Raw genomic sequence first — 20,889 nt, forward strand, 5'->3', positions numbered from 1 at the left:
GGAAAAAATATTGATACATTAAAATATCCCAATATCTTCATATGCTGATATATTGCCATTTAAAAACACCATATCAATCTCTTTTACTAATGAAATATCGCTACATGTCATCGTTATGCTACGAAATCCCCCGAAAATTCACGAAATTTTGCCATATTTTTATATGTAGATATATTGACGCGGTATCGATCTATTTTACTAACAAAATCTCACAAGAATTAGCAAAATATCACGAGAGTTTGTAACAGAGCGATGAAATTTCACGAGATTCTGAAAGTAAAATAGATCGATACCGCGTTTTTAAAAATCTATTTGATATCAGCATATGAAAATATATTTGAGTATATTATTTTTCAAAGTGTCAGAAATGGATAACAAAACTGCTATTTTCAATGACTGCTTATTTTTGTCCAGCTTTAACATCGGTATCTATATCAGTTATCGGCTACATGAGTTTTAAAATATCGGCATATCGGATGTCGGCCAAAATCCCAATATCGTGCATCTCTAATCAAATCTATAATAGAAAAAAAAAAAAATATATATATATATATATATATATTCACATTTTTAAGTCTTAGAAAACAGCAAAGACATTTCAATACAACTGAAATGTTTTACAAGGTTTCATTTCTAGATTGCTTTTCTTCAATTTTCCATGAACAAAATGTGTTTTTTGTTTGCAGCAATTTTGAAAAAGAATTCACTCCATATATGGTCAAGAGACTGGAAGGCAACGTTTAAAGCAACCAGGACTTCCTGGACGCCTGATGTGAAGCTCCAACTATCTGGGTTTTTAATCAGCTGTAACCATCAGAGCCAACACAACTAAATCCACTCTTTAGAGGACGATCAGTTCCACGCTTAAAGCAAGAAACAGATAAATCTAAATAAAATTACTTTCTTCAAGCTTCAACATCCTCTGCAGCCAAACAGCAGGGTTAACACCATGAGGTCCGAGCCCAGAAAAGTAGCCATCTGTCCTGGAGACAAACCGACATGTTTGTGCATGCAGAGAAGCTGGGAACAAAAGTCTTCTTGTTCTTCAGCCTGGACTTTGTTTGCACCAAGGCAAAGCACTTTTCACCCTCTCAACAACACTCTTGTTAACAAAAGGGCTCTGAGGTTTTCTGCACATCATGTTTGGCTCCACCTCACCGTCCCTGAAAGAGGATCAGGCCCCAAAAGCAACCCCAGCAGCCCAAAGGCTGAGGCTGCAGCCAACTGAGGAAAACAATGAAGAACAATGAATCCTGGAGGGTTAAAGCACGCAGCGCACCAGTGTCTCCTGTACGGAGACAAGTTTGCTCCAATATTAATGACAGGAAAAAAAAAAAAAAACAGGTCTAAAAAAGGGAATTTGAAGGAAATCTATATAAAAAAAATAAAAAACAGAACTTCAGTAAAAAAAAATAAAATGAATACATTTTGAGAGGGATTTATAATGTGTTTGTAAAAGTTCAACCAATATTTTTACATTTTGGTATTTTTTTCAGGTTTTATTTTTCAAATTCTATTTTCTGTAAATGTTGTAAAAAAAATAAAAAATAAAAATTAAAAAGAAAAATTGGGGGGCGGGGGGGACTGAGTTTATTGATTGCATTATTTTCTAGTCCTCCACATTTCTGCGTGGTTTGTGTGTGCTGTTGCTAACGTCCACTGAGGGCAGACTGCTTTCTATTGGTCCACGCACAGTAAAACAAATATGAAAAAAAATTTTCTTTATTTAAAACTAAAAAACTAAAAATGCTGAAAAAAAGAATTTGGAAAAAAAAAATTCTGAAATAATAACTGACAAAATTAACCTGACTCCGCCAGATGGATTTGCTCCGCATATCCATCTGGAAACCTTCCCTTGAAGAAATTTTGGGAAGGGGCGAAAATACTGGTTAGCTGATTGGCCTATGTTGGTGATAGACGGGCCAATTAAACCAATCAGATCAACGAAGCATATGACGTACTAACAGAGCGACGACGAAGAGGAGCCAATTGATAGATCAAACTCTTGCCGAAACCAGTCAGGAGAAGAGAAGAAATACTCTGTAATTCCGATAAAACTTGCTCGATAGCCACGCTAACGCTAGTTTCATCGGCTGAAGCCGCCATGTTCTTTAGACTGAACTGTCGCGCTTCTCGTTGCGTCACACCTCAACCCGCCTCAAAGCCAACGCTGATTGGACGTTCGTTTGGTGAACGGCTCCAAATTTTCTTCAACGGAGAGTCTCCAGACTGATCTGCGAGTGAAACCTTGAAAGCTCGCGAGATCAGGATGGTCTCACGAGGCTATGACAAAATAGCAAACTATAAAAATATTGGTCTAACTTTTTTGTAAATGATAAATTCCATTTCATTTGTTCTTTGCTGTCAATAATATTGGAACAAATGTATCTCCATACTCTTATAAACTGATAATTTTTTTTATAGATTTTTTTTATTTATCTTTAGATATGTTTCTACAATGAGGTATTTTAGCCAAACACAGTGGGGCATAACTGTCAACAATGTTTTTAAAGTCAAAAATGTGAATTTCCTGTGGCTGTGGCTCACTGCAGTCAGATAAGAAAGAGAAGCTATAGACGGGGATCCAACTATCAGGCTTTTCAAGAACGCTTCGTCCTGTTCTCTAAGGTCCGGTCTGTGGGTTACCTTTACTGAAGATATCAACACCTAAAAGCTCTAATGGAGACATTTTAAAATCCCTCGGAAAACAAACAACATTAAAGCATCTTTTACAAACCTTTATCTGGCTTTTATTTAAAACCATAAAAAACATGCATCAGTGAAGTTATTGGTGGAGGGTTCTTGATTTTAATAGATTTAATTAGAAAAAAAAATTTGCATTTCAGAGTGCAGTTGGAGAAAATATAAAATTTGGAAATTTGGAAGAAAAAAACTGGAGAATGGATTTTGTTTGGCAAACAATGTGACAACGACGCTGTGGTAACATTTGAAAATAAAAATAAATAAAAGAGGCCAGAGGGTAATTTTATAAATCAGGTTTTAATTTTAAGGGGAAAACAGTTGTAATTAACAAAGATTCTGCCTGCTTCTCTGCAAGCAGCGGTTGCATCAAAACAATCGCCCCAAAAAACGGGGCGCTGGTGTCCCTTTGGTCCCACTGACTTGCCTCAGGGGTTAGCAACTAACATCAGGAGAGACGGCTGTCTAACCCTTCCTGAAGCAGCTGTTTAAAGCCGTACTGGCAGCAGCAACGCCTGAAGAGGCTGTTTAAAAAGAACAGAATGAAGCCAAACAACCTGATCTGATCGCTGGCATCGTCCAACCACCCGAAAGTTTTGCAGAGAGGATCTCAATCTTTTTTCACATCCTAAACAGCGATGCAAAGACTTCTGGAACGACATGTGGGCAATAGAGAGATAAGCACGACTATAACAGTGCAACAGACAGGGGTTCTGTAAGTGTTTACTTTAAAGAGCTCAATCATCCAGAGCTGATTTCATTCATCCTTTCTCAAACACACCTGAACAGGATGAATAGTGACAAGCAGGCCTCTGCAGAGCTGAATGAATGGAAGCTGAGGAGGGATGCATCTAAAGGTTACAGGGTAGGAGCTGTCCAGGTCCTGAAGTGAAGGAGTTATCTCCCACTCCCTTTAAGGACATTTTTACAGAATAGCAACAGAGGATTCGTAGGAAAATGATGCTGGATGTTTTACGTCGGTATATATATATATATATATATATATATACACACACACACACACACACACACACTACCGTTCAAAAGTTTGGGGTCACATTGAAATGTCCTTATTTTCAAAGGAAAAACACTGTACTTTTCAATGAAGATAACTTTAAACTAGTCTTAATTTCAAAGAAATACACTCTATACATTGCTAATGTGGTAAATGACTATTCTAGCTGCAAATGTCTGGTTTTTGGTGCAATATCTACATAGGTGGATAGAGGCCCATTTCCAGCAACTATCACTCCAGTGTTCTAATGGTACAATGTGTTTGCTCATTGGCTCAGAAGGCTAATTGATGATTAGAAAACCCTTGTGCAATCATGTTCACACATCTGAAAACAGTTTAGCTCGTTACAGAAACTACAAAACTGACCTTCCTTTGAGCAGATTGAGTTTCTGGAGCATCACATTTGTGGGGTCAATTAAACGCTAAAATGGCCAGAAAAAGAGAACTTTCCTCTGAAACTCGACAGTCTATTCTTGTTCTTAGAAATGAAGGCTATTCCATGCGAGAAATTGCTAAGAAATTGAAGATTTCCTACAACGTTGTGTACTACTCCCTTCAGAGGACAGCAATAACAGGCTACTGCGGGTACTATTTAATGAAGATGCCAGTTGGGGACCTGTGAGGCGTCTGTTTCTCAAACTAGAGACTCTAATGTACTTATGTCTTCGCTCAGTTGTGCAACGCGGCCTCCCACTTCTTTTTCTAATCTGGTTAGAGCCTGCAAACCTACAGGGTTTATACAGGAATCAGTAACTCTAATTTAATGCATTTTAATTCACTTTTAATTCTCTTAGAAATAATTTTAATGCCATCAATAACACATTAGTCTCATTCATATATATATATATATATATATATATATATATATATATATATTTTTATTTATTTATTTATTTCCACCAAAGTGCATTTTCCCATTCTCTAGCTTTTTCTCCGCCTCGAGCTTATTTTCCGAACATACGGTTTTACGATCAACCAGAAGCAGTTCCGCGTAGACACGAGGAACCATCTATATCTGATATATCAACGGATTTTCATTAGATAGAAAAGTTTGAATCTAATTGACTGTATGACCTGGTGAGATGACGTGTTTTGAATAGGCGCTATATAAATAAAATGAATTGAATTGATATAGTATATCTGACGAATAAAGCATTTTAAATGGCACAAAAAAATTACATTTAATGAATTTTTTATGCTAATTAAGGCCTTAATAAAAGCAAAAGTGTAAAAAGACCCGCCCCTTTGTATGACGTCAGCGTATTTCAACTGTATTGACAAACTGTATTGCACCCGTTACATAAGGATCAAATCTCTTTTGAAGTCTCAACTTATTATTCCCTATATTTGCTATTATTTTTTGGCGATCTAAAGTAGCAGAGTGTAGAAAAGCATCATTTTCAGTCTTGAAGGAAAGAACTGCCTACTAAGACTGAGCCCACAGCCCGCCAGATGTTGAAAGAGCAATATTATTGCCATTATTAATATAGAGAAGAAATGTTACACATTCAGTAATAAAATCTCACGGGGGGGATGGTCATTTAAGAAGGGGGAGGATTTTTAAGATATTTTTTTAAGAAGGGGGAAACCACCCCCCCCCCATCCTGATTACTGTGCATTCCTATATAAATGTACTCAAGTACATCCAGAAGGGTAACTTGAGATCAGTGTACTCTTAGAAAAGGAAGCCATAAAACAATATATTATTTAAACAGATAAATTCCTTCCTCAAACTAATATTTAACTGTAAGTATTCATGTTGGCTGTATTAATAAAATCATAAAGGAATTTAAATATAAAGGGCAAAACTTTCCTGCTCTTCAGAGACTTTTAACCAAACTACTGAAGAAATAGACTGAATAGATCTGCCTCTATTGTCACCGATACCCAATCTAGACTTTTCTTCCATTATCAGAACGGATACTAATATCCGATCGGTGCATCTTTAGCTTGAAGTTTCATAAAAATACAGCTAAAAAGTGTATTTTTAGCCGTAGTGAATTGATAATTGTAGACCAGACTGTGACGGTGTATCATATAGATCAGGTTTGTGGTTGAAACGTCTGGTTAGAGGCCGTGGGAGGCGGCATCTGCAGGGCGCTGCACCAGATGCCTCCTACGGTGCAACCCTGGCCGAGCTCAGCTAAAAACAAGCAGCTGCTTCTCATAACTGCTGAGAAATGATGGTTTGTGCATCAGACACTGCTAAAAGCACCTGAAGGCAGGAGGAATGTCTGCCAGGAACAGTGAAGAAAAAACGATTAACTCCTGAAATCGTCTTGCTTTTAAAGCTGGCTTGTTTACTAGTAATGATCCACAGCCTGCGATATCAGCTGGGCTTAGATTCATGGTATACCTGCTCAGAAACCTTGACGTTTGTTCACCAGGCAGATGACAAACCGGCAAACCTGATTTGAAGCATCCAAAAAGAGCCACAGACCAGCGCTCTGTTACTAATTAGTTACTGTTACTTTTAATAATAATTGAACTTTATTGATCTCATTATGGAGAAATTTAACTCTGCATTTAACCCATTCTCTTGGGCATCAGTGGGCTGCCATTGTGCGGCGCCCCGGGAGCAGTGTGAGGTTAAGGGTCTTGCTCAGGGACCCAGAGTGGAAGCTGTGGGATCGAACCGGCTACTTTCAAAAACAAAGCAGAGCGTGTATGATGTTATCCGCTCACCAGACTGGAGTTGTGACAGGCAGCCCCGGGCCACAGGCGGCTATGCTAGCTAAGTGCACGGAGCACGTTTGCAGAAGGAGACGTGATAAAACTAGTAAATTATTAGGTAACAATGGGGCGAGTGTGGGCATGTGAGTAAAACTAGCTGCAGTTCAGCAGAATGAACGGTAGCCGGCGCGCGGATGACGTCATACACGCTTTGTTTTTAAAAGATATAAATCTAAAAAATATAACGGCGGATGTCTGGGAGACAGTGATTGGCCTACATGTTATGAATGCTGGCGTACCATAAAGAATCTATTATGAACAGTTTCAGGGTTTGACGCTAAGGATTTTTACCACTTGCCCTTCAGGCAAGTGACTTTCACATTTCATTTGCCAAGAAACAATTTTTACTTGCCCAGTATAATGTTTGATAAATATAGTTCCTAATATTCATTTTTGTATATATATCAATGAAACATGTTTGTTTTTTAAATGTTTTTTGTAATTCAGTATTTTTTCAGTTTCCAGGTTCCTGGTGTGTATCTGCATGCGTCAGATAATGAACTCAAGCCTACATTACCGTGTTAACATGCTTTTCAATCCTTCCTGCACATTCTTTTCAAACTAAACTTTGCTTTAAACTGTTGTGTGCTTGGAAAAATATAAATTGTAATGTTAAAAATCTAAAAAAAAAACTTGACAGGTTAAAAACTTAAGATAAATTACAAGACAGAAGTCAATGTCACAAATGAATAACTTTTCTTTTAGAGTCACGGTATGTTTATACAAGATAATACTATTAATATTATGTGACTTTTCTAGAGAATCATTATACAGAGTTATTTTATTCAGGGTTTCCACAGTCTGACATCATTTCAGAATTCTCTGACTTTAACTCAGGATTAGTTTTCCCTGACAAAATAAATGCAGCAACAAGACAATAATAATAACATAACAGGTCACCAATCTAAAATGCTTAGCTCTATAACATTTAAATGCAGCTCTCCAATATCTAAGAGAAAAAAATTAATGAACATTTTTTAATGTATGACCTGCATCACTGTACAGAAGACTGCCATATGATAGCGCTTTCTAGCTTGTTTGTCGTTTTGGTAACTACATCAAAACTACCACTAGGTGGACAAAAATCATACCATCTGGTGGAAAATCTCGCGGCTTTTTCAAATCACGGGAGAATGTGTACAAAACAACAAAAATTGCGCTGGCAACGCTTGTGGGTTGTTTTCAGCGAATATCGGTGATTTTAAAGTAATTTTGAGTGATAATTTGTTTTTGCGATCATTGCACTTGCCCGGCGGGCAAATGCAATGAAATTTGTTCTCTCCCAACAATAAAAACTACTTGCCCCGGGCGATCGGGCGATGATTAACATCGAGTCCTGAATTTAATTTGTGCCTTCAACTCGTTGCCCAAAGGAAGACGTTACTTGGATATAAACTAACGGAATATCTTCAGAACGGTTCCAAATGACACAAAACTCATATGGGTGAGTAGAACATGATGTAATAACATAAAATCAAAAGGCCAATGTAAAAACAAAAACCGTGTTCCCCTTTAAGTCCCAACCCCACCCAGAGGGGACGGCAGATTCAGACTGCAAAATATAAGAAACTGAAAAAAAATTTTAAGCATCTATTTTCAGGTTTAAATCTGTTTTTTCAAGATTTTTGTGTTTCATTTCAGTTAATTTTTTTTCTTCCATTTTTTGGAAGGAATATTATGGCCCCAAATTAGCTCCATACAGATCTTAGAAAAACTGCGACACATCTGAAACAGAGGCTTTAAGAGCTTCCCATCCCGGTAAATTCATGGACACTAATCTTGGAAGATTCGCCTTATCAAACCCAAACAGATTGACCTGCTAAGTGAGCCAGTTGTTCCTGCTATCTGAATCATTTTTCACATTCGGACGATTGAACACATCATCATAAGGTCCATCCCCGTGTGTGCAGAACGGCTGGTCTGTTGCACTAACTGCTTCATTCTCCTATGTGGCGTCACCGACTCTTTGAAGCCGCCTCTCCCTCCCCAGGAGAAATCACACAGGCTGGTCTTGTTGATTCTGCAGCATAATGAAGGCAGCAGCGCTGCGCTACACCGAGCGGAAGAATAGAAATCAATTGGCACATAAAACACCCCAGAGGGCAGCAAACTAAAGACAAAGGGGAGAGACTCTCAACAGACCTGAGGGACGGAAAGGAACACCAGGGGCCCCAAACTGAGGCCCTCAGAGATTGTTGTCTGGAGCACAACAACTCAATGAACAACTTTTAATCCAGGCGGTCAAATAAATCATTTATTCTGAGCTTGTTTAATCATAGTCAACATCAACCTTTCACACTCCTCCTTCAGATAGCAGCGAAATATCAGGAAGATGAAGCAGAGCTGGGATTTAAACCTTCAGCTCTACAACCAAACAAACTAAATCGATCTGGAACTCAAAAAGAGGAAGTTTAATCTGCAATAAACATCAACCTGATGGGAGGAATCAACAGAAGGCTGTCTGCATCAACAAATTCAGGATTAGCATCAATGAACAAAGAGGAACTTCTGTAGCAGGGATGACCAAAGTGCAGCCTGGGGGCCATTTATGGCCCACTGGAGGACTTTGTGAGGCCCCTGACTGGAATTTAAAGAAGTCATCACTAAGTACCTACTATTGTAAAATCCAACGGTACCATCTTTTTGTACCAAAACGTGAGAGAGAGGGAGTGGAAGATTGTTTGATATTCCATGGTGGACATAAACGCAGCATTGTTTCATTCAATGATGACGTCAGAAGCCGCTGCTAGCATAAACATAGCAATCACGGCTAACAGAAAACGCCTAATGAGGCCTCTACTTTACAAAATGCGAAGCAGATTTCTAATGATGTAATAGTTGAACTGCTTAACTAGAACAGTGGAAGGCAATCCTAAACAAATTTGTTTTTAGTCTTGATTTAAAGGAACTCAGGCTTTCGGCACTTTTACAGTTTTCTGGAAGCTGAGCAAGAGGGAGCATGTAGATATTGAATAGGAGGGGACCCAGGATGGACCCTTGGGGAACCCCAAATGTGATTTTTGTCATCTCTGATTTTAAGTTGCCCACTGTGCAAAAAAGTCCCTGTCCTTTAAGTAGGCTTTAAACCAGTTGAGAGCTGTACCAGAGAGGCCGACCCAGTTTTCCAGGCGCTCTAACAGGATGGAGTGATCAGCAGTATCGAATGCTGCACTGAGGTCCAATAGTACCAGCACTGTGGTTCTTCCGCAGTCTGTATTTATACGGATGTCATTAAACACCTTGATAAGGGCGGTCTCTGTACTGTTGTTAAATATGGAAGTTTGGTCCCCCTGAAGAAAGCTGCGCCTCGGAACTTCCCTCCCAGTTCTTTACCTGGGAGCAAGTTATTTACTACTCTTAACTCAAACTGGGTAAAACCATATAAAAAAGGACTATAGAACAGGAGTAAAAAAGTAACAGCTTTTATTCCAGATCAGGTTGTTACACGACAGACAAATTGCTTGGAGTTGGCACAGCTGTGGGCTCAAAAAACGTCAGCGAGCGTCCGGCAAAGATTGAGCCCCAAACAAGGTCATCTTCTCCTTCTTATAGCTCATGAGTCTATGTGTTGCATCATGTGGATGTTTACCTGTCCGTATCAGAAACTGACACGCCATCCATGTCTTGAACTTCATGCATCTTGCCTCTATGCCCAAGAATTACAGATAGCTCTCCTCTATCAGTCCGGCTCCAAGATGTGTCCTTGTTCTGTGTATCTTTAAAAGACAAGAAGGCTGTCCTGATTAGATGACCTCCGTACACACCGTGACATCCACAATGTGAAGGAAGGCCTTCTACTCCATCTAATCTGGCTAACAGAATAACAATGCACATGATGTATAAAGAATAAAGCTAAGACTGTGGTGAGCACCGAAACCTGACTGGAAGTGTTTAATTGTTGAAACACTGCTTTTTCAATAATCTTACTGATAAAGGGGAGGTTTGATATGTGCCTGTAGTTCTGAAGCAGTATTTTGTCTAAATTGTTCTTTTTCAGCAGTGGTTTGATATTAGGGTTGTCAAAAGTATCGAAACTCAAAAAAGTATCGATACTGAAATGTTGTATCCGGATACAATACTCGTTTTTAAAAGTATCGATACAGTGCCGTCACCAGTGGCACCTAAGCAGTCATTCATCTAAAGTGCAGAATAGAGGACAATGCACTTTCAGAACACTGTGTGATTGAATAATTCTGTGCACTTTTCAGTTTCAGACTTTTTTTTGTAAGAAGTACAGCTGCTGAGAATTATTTTTGTTTCTTAACTGGTTTGGCTAGTTTCACTGTTATGTGTGCAAAGCATAGCCAAGGAAGGAACACTTAAGTTTTTTATCAAGCTTGCTTAATATTATGCACAGCATACAACCTTTATTGTGTTTATTTATTATATTTTATTTATTAATGAAAGTATTTCTGTAGACTTTTGGAGTCTGTTTTTATCCTTGTGGTATCGAAAATGGTATCGACTATCGAATATTTTCCTTAGTATCGGTATCGAGTTGAAAAGTTTAGTATCGTGACAACCCTATTTGATATTTTCTGTTTTTAGGCACTGCGGGAAACACCTGACAGAAGGGACGTCTTTATTATCTGAGTCAAATCAGACGCTAAACTTTCTTAAAGAAAGCTGTGGGTAGAACATCAAGGCAGCAGGAGGAGGAACTTAGCTGCTGAATGATTTCCTCTAAGCTTTTGTAGTTTATTTGGTTGAATTGGGACATTTGGTCAAGACCAATTCCAGTTGGAGACAACTTTGGTACTGAGCTTGATATGGATGTATAAACTGATCCTCTGATCTTTAGGATTTTCTCAGTAAAGAAATTAGCAAATTCCCTGCAGGCCCTGTTGGAGTGCAATGCTACATTCACATAAATATGCGTACACATCAGTCAAATTCTCCTGCCTAGTCTTGCGAGAAAACAAGGGGCTATGAAAAGAGATACTAATGAGCTCTATTTAATATCCTTCCCAAAAAAAATGATTGTATTGAAGGATTTAATAAGTAAAATACCGTGATATGAGTCGTTTACCTTTGAAATGTTCAAAGAAAGGTTATGAAAGTAATTTATAATTTGTGTGCAAAATTTCAACCAATATTTTTACAGTTTTACATTTAATTTTAGATGTTATTTAAAGGATTTTTATTTTTTTTTTGGGGGGGGGGGGGGTATTCTTTTCAGATCCTGCTACACTTTTGCGACCAATAAAAGCAGCATTTCTATTTGTCTGTGCTCAGGCCAAAAAGAAGGATGTGATTAATCAAACTCAGCTCTACCTAAAATGATTTAAAACAATAAAATTAAACATAGAAAAACAAATCAAATAATAAAAAGTAAACTGCAGATATATTGGTTAAACTTTAAGGTACTCATTTTAATTTACTCTCAAAGCGTTTTTTGCCTGACAAGTTTTAAAAAGTTTTTAAAACACATTTTCTTCAAATCAGCTTTTCTTTTTTTTCTTTTTTTTTTTTTTTTTTTACGTGTCCTTTGCTTTCAGTAATACTGGAACAAATTTCTCTCCATACAAAACATCACATCAAAACCTCAGTTTCCTGAAACACCGATAAGCTTCAAACCAAACAAAGCGGCACTTTGTCACCAAAACGTTAGAATGAAGCTTTTCTATCTGACTGAAAATCTTTCCTTCTGACAGAACAGATCCAGCCTCGGCGCTCAGAGACCAAAACATCTACGTTTTAAGCCTTCCGCTCCATATTTCTCATCCACAGCTTCTGACTGAGGTTGCTAAGATTCAAGGCTAAACCAAACAATCCACCGCTGTGGACCGAACCTTCATCTCCATGGTGTTCAGAGAGGCAGCCATGCTCTTCAACCCTACAGGGAAAGACAAAGGGCAGCAAAAATAACCGAACCGAGGAGCCGGTTAGGGGGCGGTTATCTAACACCTGATTGGTCGCCCTGCACATTTAGGTGAAGTAAATCGATTACAGAGACTCGATTCGCGTTAACCCCGCCCCCTAACTTTGATGGGTGAGTTTGACAGATTCTTTTAATGGTTTCGATGCACTGCGACACAGGACCATGAAATAATTAAATGCACACTGAAATAATTATATACGTTTTTTTAATAAAATGAAGACGTATTTTATTAAATTAATGACACATTTATATATTTAATTCCTTATTTATTTAATGAATTCCACATTTAATGAATTGTTTATCGCTGTATTTATTTATTTAATTGTGGCACTTTATATTAGTGACGTGGTTTTAATTAATGAATGACACATTTATTTATTTAATTCCACATTAAATTAATTATTGACACATTTAATTATTTATTTAATGCTGTATTTATTTATTTAATTCCACATTTAATTAATTATTGACACATTTAATTATTTATTTAATGCTATATTTATTTATTTAATTCCACATTTAATTAATTATTGACACGTTTAATTATTTATTTAATGCTATATTTATTTATTTAATTCCACATTTAATTAATTATTGACACATTTAATTATTTATTTAATGCTATATTTATTTATTTAATTCCACATTTAATTAATTATTGACACGTTTAATTATTTATTTAATGCTATATTTATTTATTTAATTCCACATTTAATTAATTATTGACACATTTAATTATTTATTTAATGCTATATTTATTTATTTAATTCCACATTTAATTAATTATTGACACGTTTAATTATTTATTTAATGCTGTATTTATTTATTTAATTTTGGCACTTTTTATCCTCCATACAGGAAGAGGCTCTACGCTCATTTATTTTTAAGAAGGACGACAGGCTGTTTGTTTACACTCCCCCACCAGCTTTCTGTCGGGTCTACTACGTCACAGTCAGCTGCGCTCATTGGTCAGAGCGCTGGCCAATAGGCACAGACATAATTTGAAAAATAACAGGTTCTTCTCATCAACAATCTTCTGATGTCTCATTCATCGGGGCCAGACTAAATTACACATTTAATCTCACATTTAGTCTGGTTTACCAGGCTAACAAACACCAGATACAGCACTGGGACTTGATTAACAGCCGATACCGCACCGTGACATCACCAACCAGTAGGAGGCAGTAGTGTTCTTTGATAAAAAGCAGTAAAGCACATTTAAATGAAATTACTCTGAATTAAAAACACTGATCATTTATTGAACAGGATGGAATATTTTCATATTTAAAGCACTTTCAGAAGTTTGGATTCTGAATATGAGTGGACTTTTCCTTTAAACACAAACCGCTCAAATCGGACACATTTCCTGTCAGGGTAGCTAAGTGCTGGCTGAGTGGACTGGCAGAGAGCGAGCTGCGGCTAAAGCATCAGGTCTGACACATGAGACGCAGGCAGTCCAAACAACATTAGTGAACCCGTCCTTCAGCGGCTCCATGTTCCCCCCCAGAGCACCACGGATGAGAACCGCTCCCAACTGATTAACGTGGCTCTGTGGCGCTTTACGGAGCCCGCTTGGCAGAAAGATTAGAAATCACACTTTCACAAGGGCGACACCTGTCCAGCAGAGCACTCCAGGCTCCGATTATCTGCCCACTTCCTCTTAATGCCTGTCCATCAGAGAGACACAGCGGAGCCAGTGACGTTTAAAAAAAGAAAAGATGCCATCATGGTTTCAAATTCTAATTTGCAAACCTGTTCAGTTTATGGCTGCTATCTGAAGCCGTTATGCCGACTCATGAAAAACAATTCCAGTTTCACCTCCTCGTGCTTTTTAGAGCAACTGAGTGTGCAGAATTACAGAATACAGTGGTCACCAGGAGTGGGATCTGTTCAGCAGAACCTTGACATTCCCGCATCATCCTGGTTTTCCTGATTTCCTTCCAGCAGGAAGTCTACATCAGCATGTCGGCTCTTTAAAGACGATGCATTTTCATTTAAACACTACAGATTGATCGATGCCAGCTCTTTAAGGCTGATGTCCCTACTGGTTATTTGACATCTAACCGATTCCAGATATGCTGATTTTTTGGGGGTGTGATACTTGAAGCCAATAATACCTTTTCTGCCTCAATTTAAGTGATAAAAATGAGTCACAATTCAAGAAAAAAAGAAACAGTTAGAGACAAATCAATAAAACATAAGAATGGATCTGTGATACAGTGGCTCCCAAACTTCGCTTAATAGCCTCATCCTTCCTGTTAAAAAGAAAGTTTAACAGTCCTTCTCTCCAAACACAAAGTTTCATTTATTTATTTTTTGACTTTTAACACGCCTCTTTGTAAAATGGAGCCGTAAACGGTGACTTTCCACAATCTATGTGGCGGCTAGAGGAAGAAACGAGAGGAGGAGGAACACTAAGACCCGCCCCCTTCTTCTTCTGATTGTCTAATACTGTTAGTTTCAGAGCGCTCCTCTGCTCCCATTGGCAGAATCAGAACCGCTAGATCTGCACCGAGGTAGACTCTGAAATTACAAAGCAAGCCACACTTTTCAGTTTGTTTTTTAACAAATAAAGCATTGATCATTTTTTTCCGTCCACTCTGACTCTAGAGCTGCACGTTGTTTTGTGTTTGCATCATATCATGTTTCTGTTTACATCCACTCTTAGTGTATGATGATAAACACCTAAGGCTCGCTTTAAAGGGCACTTTCTATGAGGGAGACCAACCTTCCCCTGCTTTAGGATCTACAGACTGCCTCTCCAGACACACCCTACCTAAAGACAGGTGAGCACAACAAAGACGGAGAGCTTGCATGACAGGAATGTCCGGATGAAGGGCTGATCAACATGTGAAGGGACAGGAAAGGTACAACCGATAGAAAGTAGAAAAACTGCAGATCGGTTCCTGCATGTAGAGTCCTATAGCAAACAGCCTCCAGGCTGGGATCAACCCCACTGGGAGCAGAGGAAGACCCGAGCAGCTCGGTTCCACGTGTTTGCTTAAAGGTCTACAGCATCTCCAGCCGCTGATCCGTTCCGACATGACCGGACAAAGTCCTGCAAACAAACCTGGGGCTTCATTTTTTCAGCTGTTTGCAGATTTAACCTGTCAGGTCTACACAATGCACACAAACTAAGCTTAATGAAAGCTGCCTGTGGGATGCACCCTATAGAAATACAATAATAGAAGCTGCAGTAAAACCCAGAGGTTTCCCGCCTTCTACTCAAAAGAGTAGCTGTGTCCGTTGGACCGGGCCGCCACCACAGATGTTCTCATTCAAAAATAAAGCCTTAATAATTCTATTCAGTTTATTTCTATGCTCCAATTCACATCATGTCATCTCAGGTCACTTTCCAGTTAACCAGATCATCCAGTCAGATTCTAAGTTTTCTATCTAAAGAAAACCAGTTGATTGCATCGACTCATTGACTCTTCAGCAATCCCCCACACTAAGCATGCTTGTAGCGACAGTGGAGAGGAAGAAACAGGAAGAAACCTCCAGCAGAACCAGGCTCAGTGTGAGCGGCCATCTGCTGAGGCCCACTGGGGTTCAAGGAGACAGAAGCAGGCATAGAAAAAGGAAAGTGTAAAACGCGGCTTGGTCCAGGAGACACACAGCCAGGCAGACGAGCTCTGATACAGAAAGAAGCAGAGATGGAAAAATAACAACAAATAGTGCTAAAAAATAGGGATGCGCGATATTGGGATTTTGGCCGATATCCGATATGCCGATATATTAAAACTCATGTAGCCGATAACCGATATCGATACCGATGTTAAAGCTGGACAAAAATAAGTAGTCATTGAAAATAGCAGTTTTGTTATCCATTTCTGACACTTTGAAAAATAATATACTCAAATATATTTTCATATGCTGATATCAAATTGATTTTTAAAAAACGCGGTATCGATCTATTTCACTTTTTAAAATCTCGTGAAATTTCATCGTTCTGTTACAAACTCTCGTGATATTTTGCAAATTCTTGTGAGATTTTGTTAGTAAAATAGATCGATACCACGTCAATATATCAACATATAAAAATATGGCAACATTTCGTGAATTTTCGGGGGATTTCGTAGCATAACGATGACATATAACAATATTTCATTAGTAAAAGAGATTGATATGGTGTTTTTAAATGGCAATATATCAGCATATGAAGATATTGGGATATTTTAATGGATCAATAGTTTTTCCCTCGTCTTTAGAAGTTTTTAAGTCTGTAAAAAAGAAGTTTTTGATGAAGAAGAAGAAGTAGTATTTTTTTTTTTTTTTTTTTAGCTGATCAAATATCGGTGGGGTGGCCGATGTCCGATATTCAGTTTTAAGGCCGATACCGATAGGGGGCCGATTATATCGTGCATCCCTACTAAAAAACAAACAGATTCTTTTGTTCTCCACCTTTCTACGCTAAGCAGAGGTACCAAAGCTGGTGCTACCAGCTTAAAGCTAACTTCTTTTGCTCTCCGTTGTAGAATCCGGTTGTTTCTCTCCACTCTCTCCACCTGCTTGCTTAGGCATCGCTTCAAATCAATCACATGTAAAGGATTGAATCTTTTAAGGATCAATTTCTTCCAATAAAAAACTAAAATCTGCAGGTTTATTCAGCCTCCCTGTTTGACACCATCGTCTATCACTTTTTCACAAAGCTGATGATTCATGGGTTCAGGTTTTGCACGACTCCTCCCATTTCAACAGTTCCAAGTCTACAAAAGCATCCGTGTCGTCCAAGTCTGTCCATGTTGGTGCCAGGGACTAAAGCAGAGGGGGTCTAAAAGAGACCATACCTCAACCGGTTCAGGGACCCTCTGCAGCACAGGGTGGAGGAAAATAAACCTGCAGTTCATTTGGAAGGAATCTCTTCTTTACAGATTCACTTTTTTTCTTTGTTTTTGTCACATGCAGCAGCCTCTTTTGTAGACTTGGGCCCAGATGTGGACGAGGCCCCTCCAGAACCTCCGCTTTGTTTCTGTGCAGCCGTTCAGACCCGATATAACCGGATGCGCTTCCAACCTTTGTCCTGGTTTATCACCAAAGTGTGACTGAGCATAAAGGTCACAAACTGATGAGTCATGGTTCCAACAGAACGTCTGGGTCCTGAAGCTGCAAAGCAGCCCTCGCCATCCCACTGCCACCTCCGTGTTGGACTGTAGACGTGTCACCGTTGTCTTATTCAATTCAATTCAATTCAGTTTATTTATATAGCTCCAATTCACAACACATGTCATCTCAAGGCACTTTACAGTTCAACCAGATCATACAGTCAAATCGATACAAAGTTTTCTATCTAAGGAAAACCAGTTGATTGCATTGAGTCATTGACTCAAATACAATCCCTCACACTAAGCATGCTTGTAGCAAAAGTGGAGAGGAAAAACTCCCTTTGAACAGGAAGAAACCTCCAGCAGAACCAGGCTCAGTGTGAGCGGCCATCTGCCGAGGCCGACTGGGGTTCAAGGAGACAGAAGCAGAGATACAAAAAGCAGCTGTAAAAGGCGGCCCCGTCCAGGAAACACACAGCCAGGCAGACGAGCTCCAAGGCAGCTCCCATGCCAGAGGACGAAGAGAGCACATCCACTCAGTCACGGTCAGAGAAACAGGACCACACTGGAAAACAGGCCGATCTCCAACATCTATAAACAAGGGTGTTGATGGAAGCAGCACAGCTGATATTTCTCTCCAGGATGGAGTCACAGCCAAACAGGAACAGACGAGGCAAAGCTACTCTGAGGAAAAGCAGAGAGAGCAGAAGGTTAGAGATTGAACTAACAGATTCTGCAGAATAGGAGAACAGAGAGAGAATGAAGCAGAATGATGAAAAAGGGGTCCCTATGTCCTCCAGCAGTCTAAGCCTATAGCAGCAGAACTATAGAGATAGCTCAGGATAACCTGAGCCACTCTAACTAGAAGCTTTATCAAAAAGGAAAGTTTTAAGTCTAGCCTTAAAAGTAGACAGGGTGTCTGCCTCACGGACTAAAACTGGTAGTTGGTTCCACAGGAGAGGAGCCTGATAACTAAAAGATCTGCCTCCCATTCTACTTTTAGAAGTTCTAGGAACCACTAGTAAACCTGCAGATTGAGAGCAAAGTGCTCCGTTAGGAACATAAGGAACAATCAGATCTCTGATATCAGCTGGAGCTTGGCCATTTAAGGCTTTATATGTGAGAAGGAGGATTTTAAATTCTTATCTACCCACAGGATAATTTCCAACAAGAAAAGTGTTCCTTATGGGCACCAGTAGTTTATCGTCTCTCTTTCTTTCTCATCTGTTTTTGAATCCTTGAATACCACCTGAACATTCAACCTACTTCATGTTGCCAGACAAGTTCTATTTAAATCTTTTCTTGATTTTAGAAAGCTGGCGGTAATCGGACCGAGACTCTGATGGCAAACCAACTCAGAGTAAGGTTACTTATCTTCAGGTGGTTTTTGTGTAAATAGAAAAAATTTCAAGATTTTAAGATGTGTGTAATGATCGAACACATTTAAACGGCAGAATAACAAAAGCAGACTAACTTTATGTCTGCCTGATCATTGGATTATACATTTCCTTAAAATTGAACCTGTGAGGCAGACACTCTGTCTACTTTTAAGGCTAGGCTTAAAACTTTCCTTTTTGATAAAGCTTCTAGTTAGAGTGGCTCAGGTTATCCTGAGCTATCTCTATAGTTCTGCTGCTATAGGCTTAGACTGCTGGAGGACATAGGGACCCCTTTTTCATCATTCTGCTTCATTCTATCTCTATTCTCCCACTCTGCAGAATCTGTTAGTTCAATCTCTAACGTTCTGCTCTCTCTGCTTTTTCTCATAGTAGCTTCATCTGGTCTGTTCCTGTTTGGCTGTGACTCCATCCTGGAGAGAAACATCAGCTGTGCTGCTGCCATCAACACCTTTGTTTCTAGATGTTGGGCCTGTTTTCTAGTGTAGTCCTGTTTCTCTGACCGTGACTAACTGGATGTGCTCTCTTCATCCTCTGACATGGGAGCTGGCTCGGAGCTGTCTGCCTGGCTGTGTGTTTCATGGTTGACAGTTGCCTTTTACATCTATGCTTCTTTTTCTATGTCTGCTTCTGTCTCCTTGAACCCCAGTGGGCCTCAGCAGATGGCCGCTCACACTGAGCCTGGTTCTGCTGGAGGTTTCTTCCTGTTCAAAGGGAGTTTTTCCTCTCCACTGTCGCTACAAGCATGCTTAGTGTGAGGGATTGCTGAAGAGTCAATGAGTCGATGCAATCAGCTGGTTTTCCTTAGATAGAAAACTTTAAATCAATCTGACTGGATGATCTGGTGGACTGGAAAGTGACCTGAGATGAATTGAGATATAGAAATAAACTGAATAGAACTGAGTCAGTTTGTTCCCCCAGAAACAGAACCAGCTCTTGAGTGGGTTCTGGACCTTCTCTGTTCCTCTGTGCTGATTAGGAGCCACAGTGAGTCCATCTACACACTAACTAACCAGGGAATGTTTGGGTGAAAATGTAACCAGCAATCAGCCAGTAGGTATCCACCTCTGGACCAGGAGGACACAGAGGACATTAGCTCCTATGCAGCCCAGAACCACAGGATGTCTGGCAGTAAATCATCATCATCATCATCATCATCATCATGTTCATGATGCGCAACAGGGGAAATAATCCCATCTGTCAGAGTGTGTGGAACAGCCAGATGTGCTCCATCTGAACATACCTGGTCGAGTGGGAGGTCTATGATCTCACTGATTGGCTGTAACAGAGTAGAGCCAGTACAGGATGCGGTGGTTTGGGTCGCCATGCTGGACGGTGGCAGTAAATCCTTTTCCCCGGTTCGGTTCGGTTGGGTTCGGTCCCTCTCTGTGATTGAAGACCAACCAGCCGCCGCTGCCGCTGCTGCTGTTTTTGCGAAGAGCTGGACGCTGTTCATCCACAGCAGGCGTCCGCCGAAGATGATCGACTCAGAGCGAGAGTGACACCCGCCCTTCCGCCCTCCAACCTTCTTCCTCGTTGGTGTTTGACACACACTCTGGCGCTTTACCGCCCCCTTCAGTCAGAACCCACTACCTGCATGTTAGATGTTCGACTTTAAAGGAAAAGTTCGGTCATTTTCAGAAATCAAGCTTCTGAAAGTTCTTTAAATCTGAAATTATTCCATCCTGTTCAATAAATGATCAGTGTTTTTAATTCAGAGTAATTTTCATGTGAATGTGCTTTACTGGAGGCATCCATGTTTGTCAAAGAACACTACTGCCACCTACTGGTTTGTGACGTCACGGTGCGGTATCGGCTGTTGATCAAGTCCCAAAGTACAGACTGATACTTACAACTATTAAATAAAGTCATTGGAGATGTTAAAGGTGTGAAAACATGTTTTCAGCAGTCTGAGCATGGGCGGTTCTAGGGCGGGGCCAACATGGGCCAGTGCCCCTGTGGAAATGGTTCTGTACAAAAATTAGAATATTAAATCAATGATTTAGTTGTCTTTTTTTATCTTTTCAATCTCTTATCATTACAGTTTACTTTAATAATGATTTAGGAATTAACTTTTGCCACTTTAAGCAGTCAGAATCACTTGATGTGTTTAAATGG

The 20,889-nt window shown here is 39.5% G+C and overlaps 1 protein-coding gene across 1 annotated transcript in view; it reads right to left on the reverse strand.

The window, feature by feature from the left end:
- mboat2a (membrane bound O-acyltransferase domain containing 2a) overlaps window positions 1–20,301 on the reverse strand; it is a 96,302-nt gene extending 76,001 nt beyond the window's left edge. The window contains exon 1 of the mRNA XM_038307049.1: window positions 20,015–20,301. Coding sequence (XP_038162977.1) covers window positions 20,015–20,227 — 213 coding nt within the window. The 5' untranslated portion in view covers window positions 20,228–20,301. The remainder of the gene's footprint in view (window positions 1–20,014) is intronic.
- Between the last annotated feature and the right edge of the window lie 588 nt (window positions 20,302–20,889).

The sequence above is a fragment of the Cyprinodon tularosa genome, unplaced genomic scaffold (assembly GCF_016077235.1).
Source record: "Cyprinodon tularosa strain WSP-4 unplaced genomic scaffold, ASM1607723v1 ctg6, whole genome shotgun sequence".
Lineage (NCBI taxonomy): Eukaryota > Metazoa > Chordata > Actinopteri > Cyprinodontiformes > Cyprinodontidae > Cyprinodon > Cyprinodon tularosa.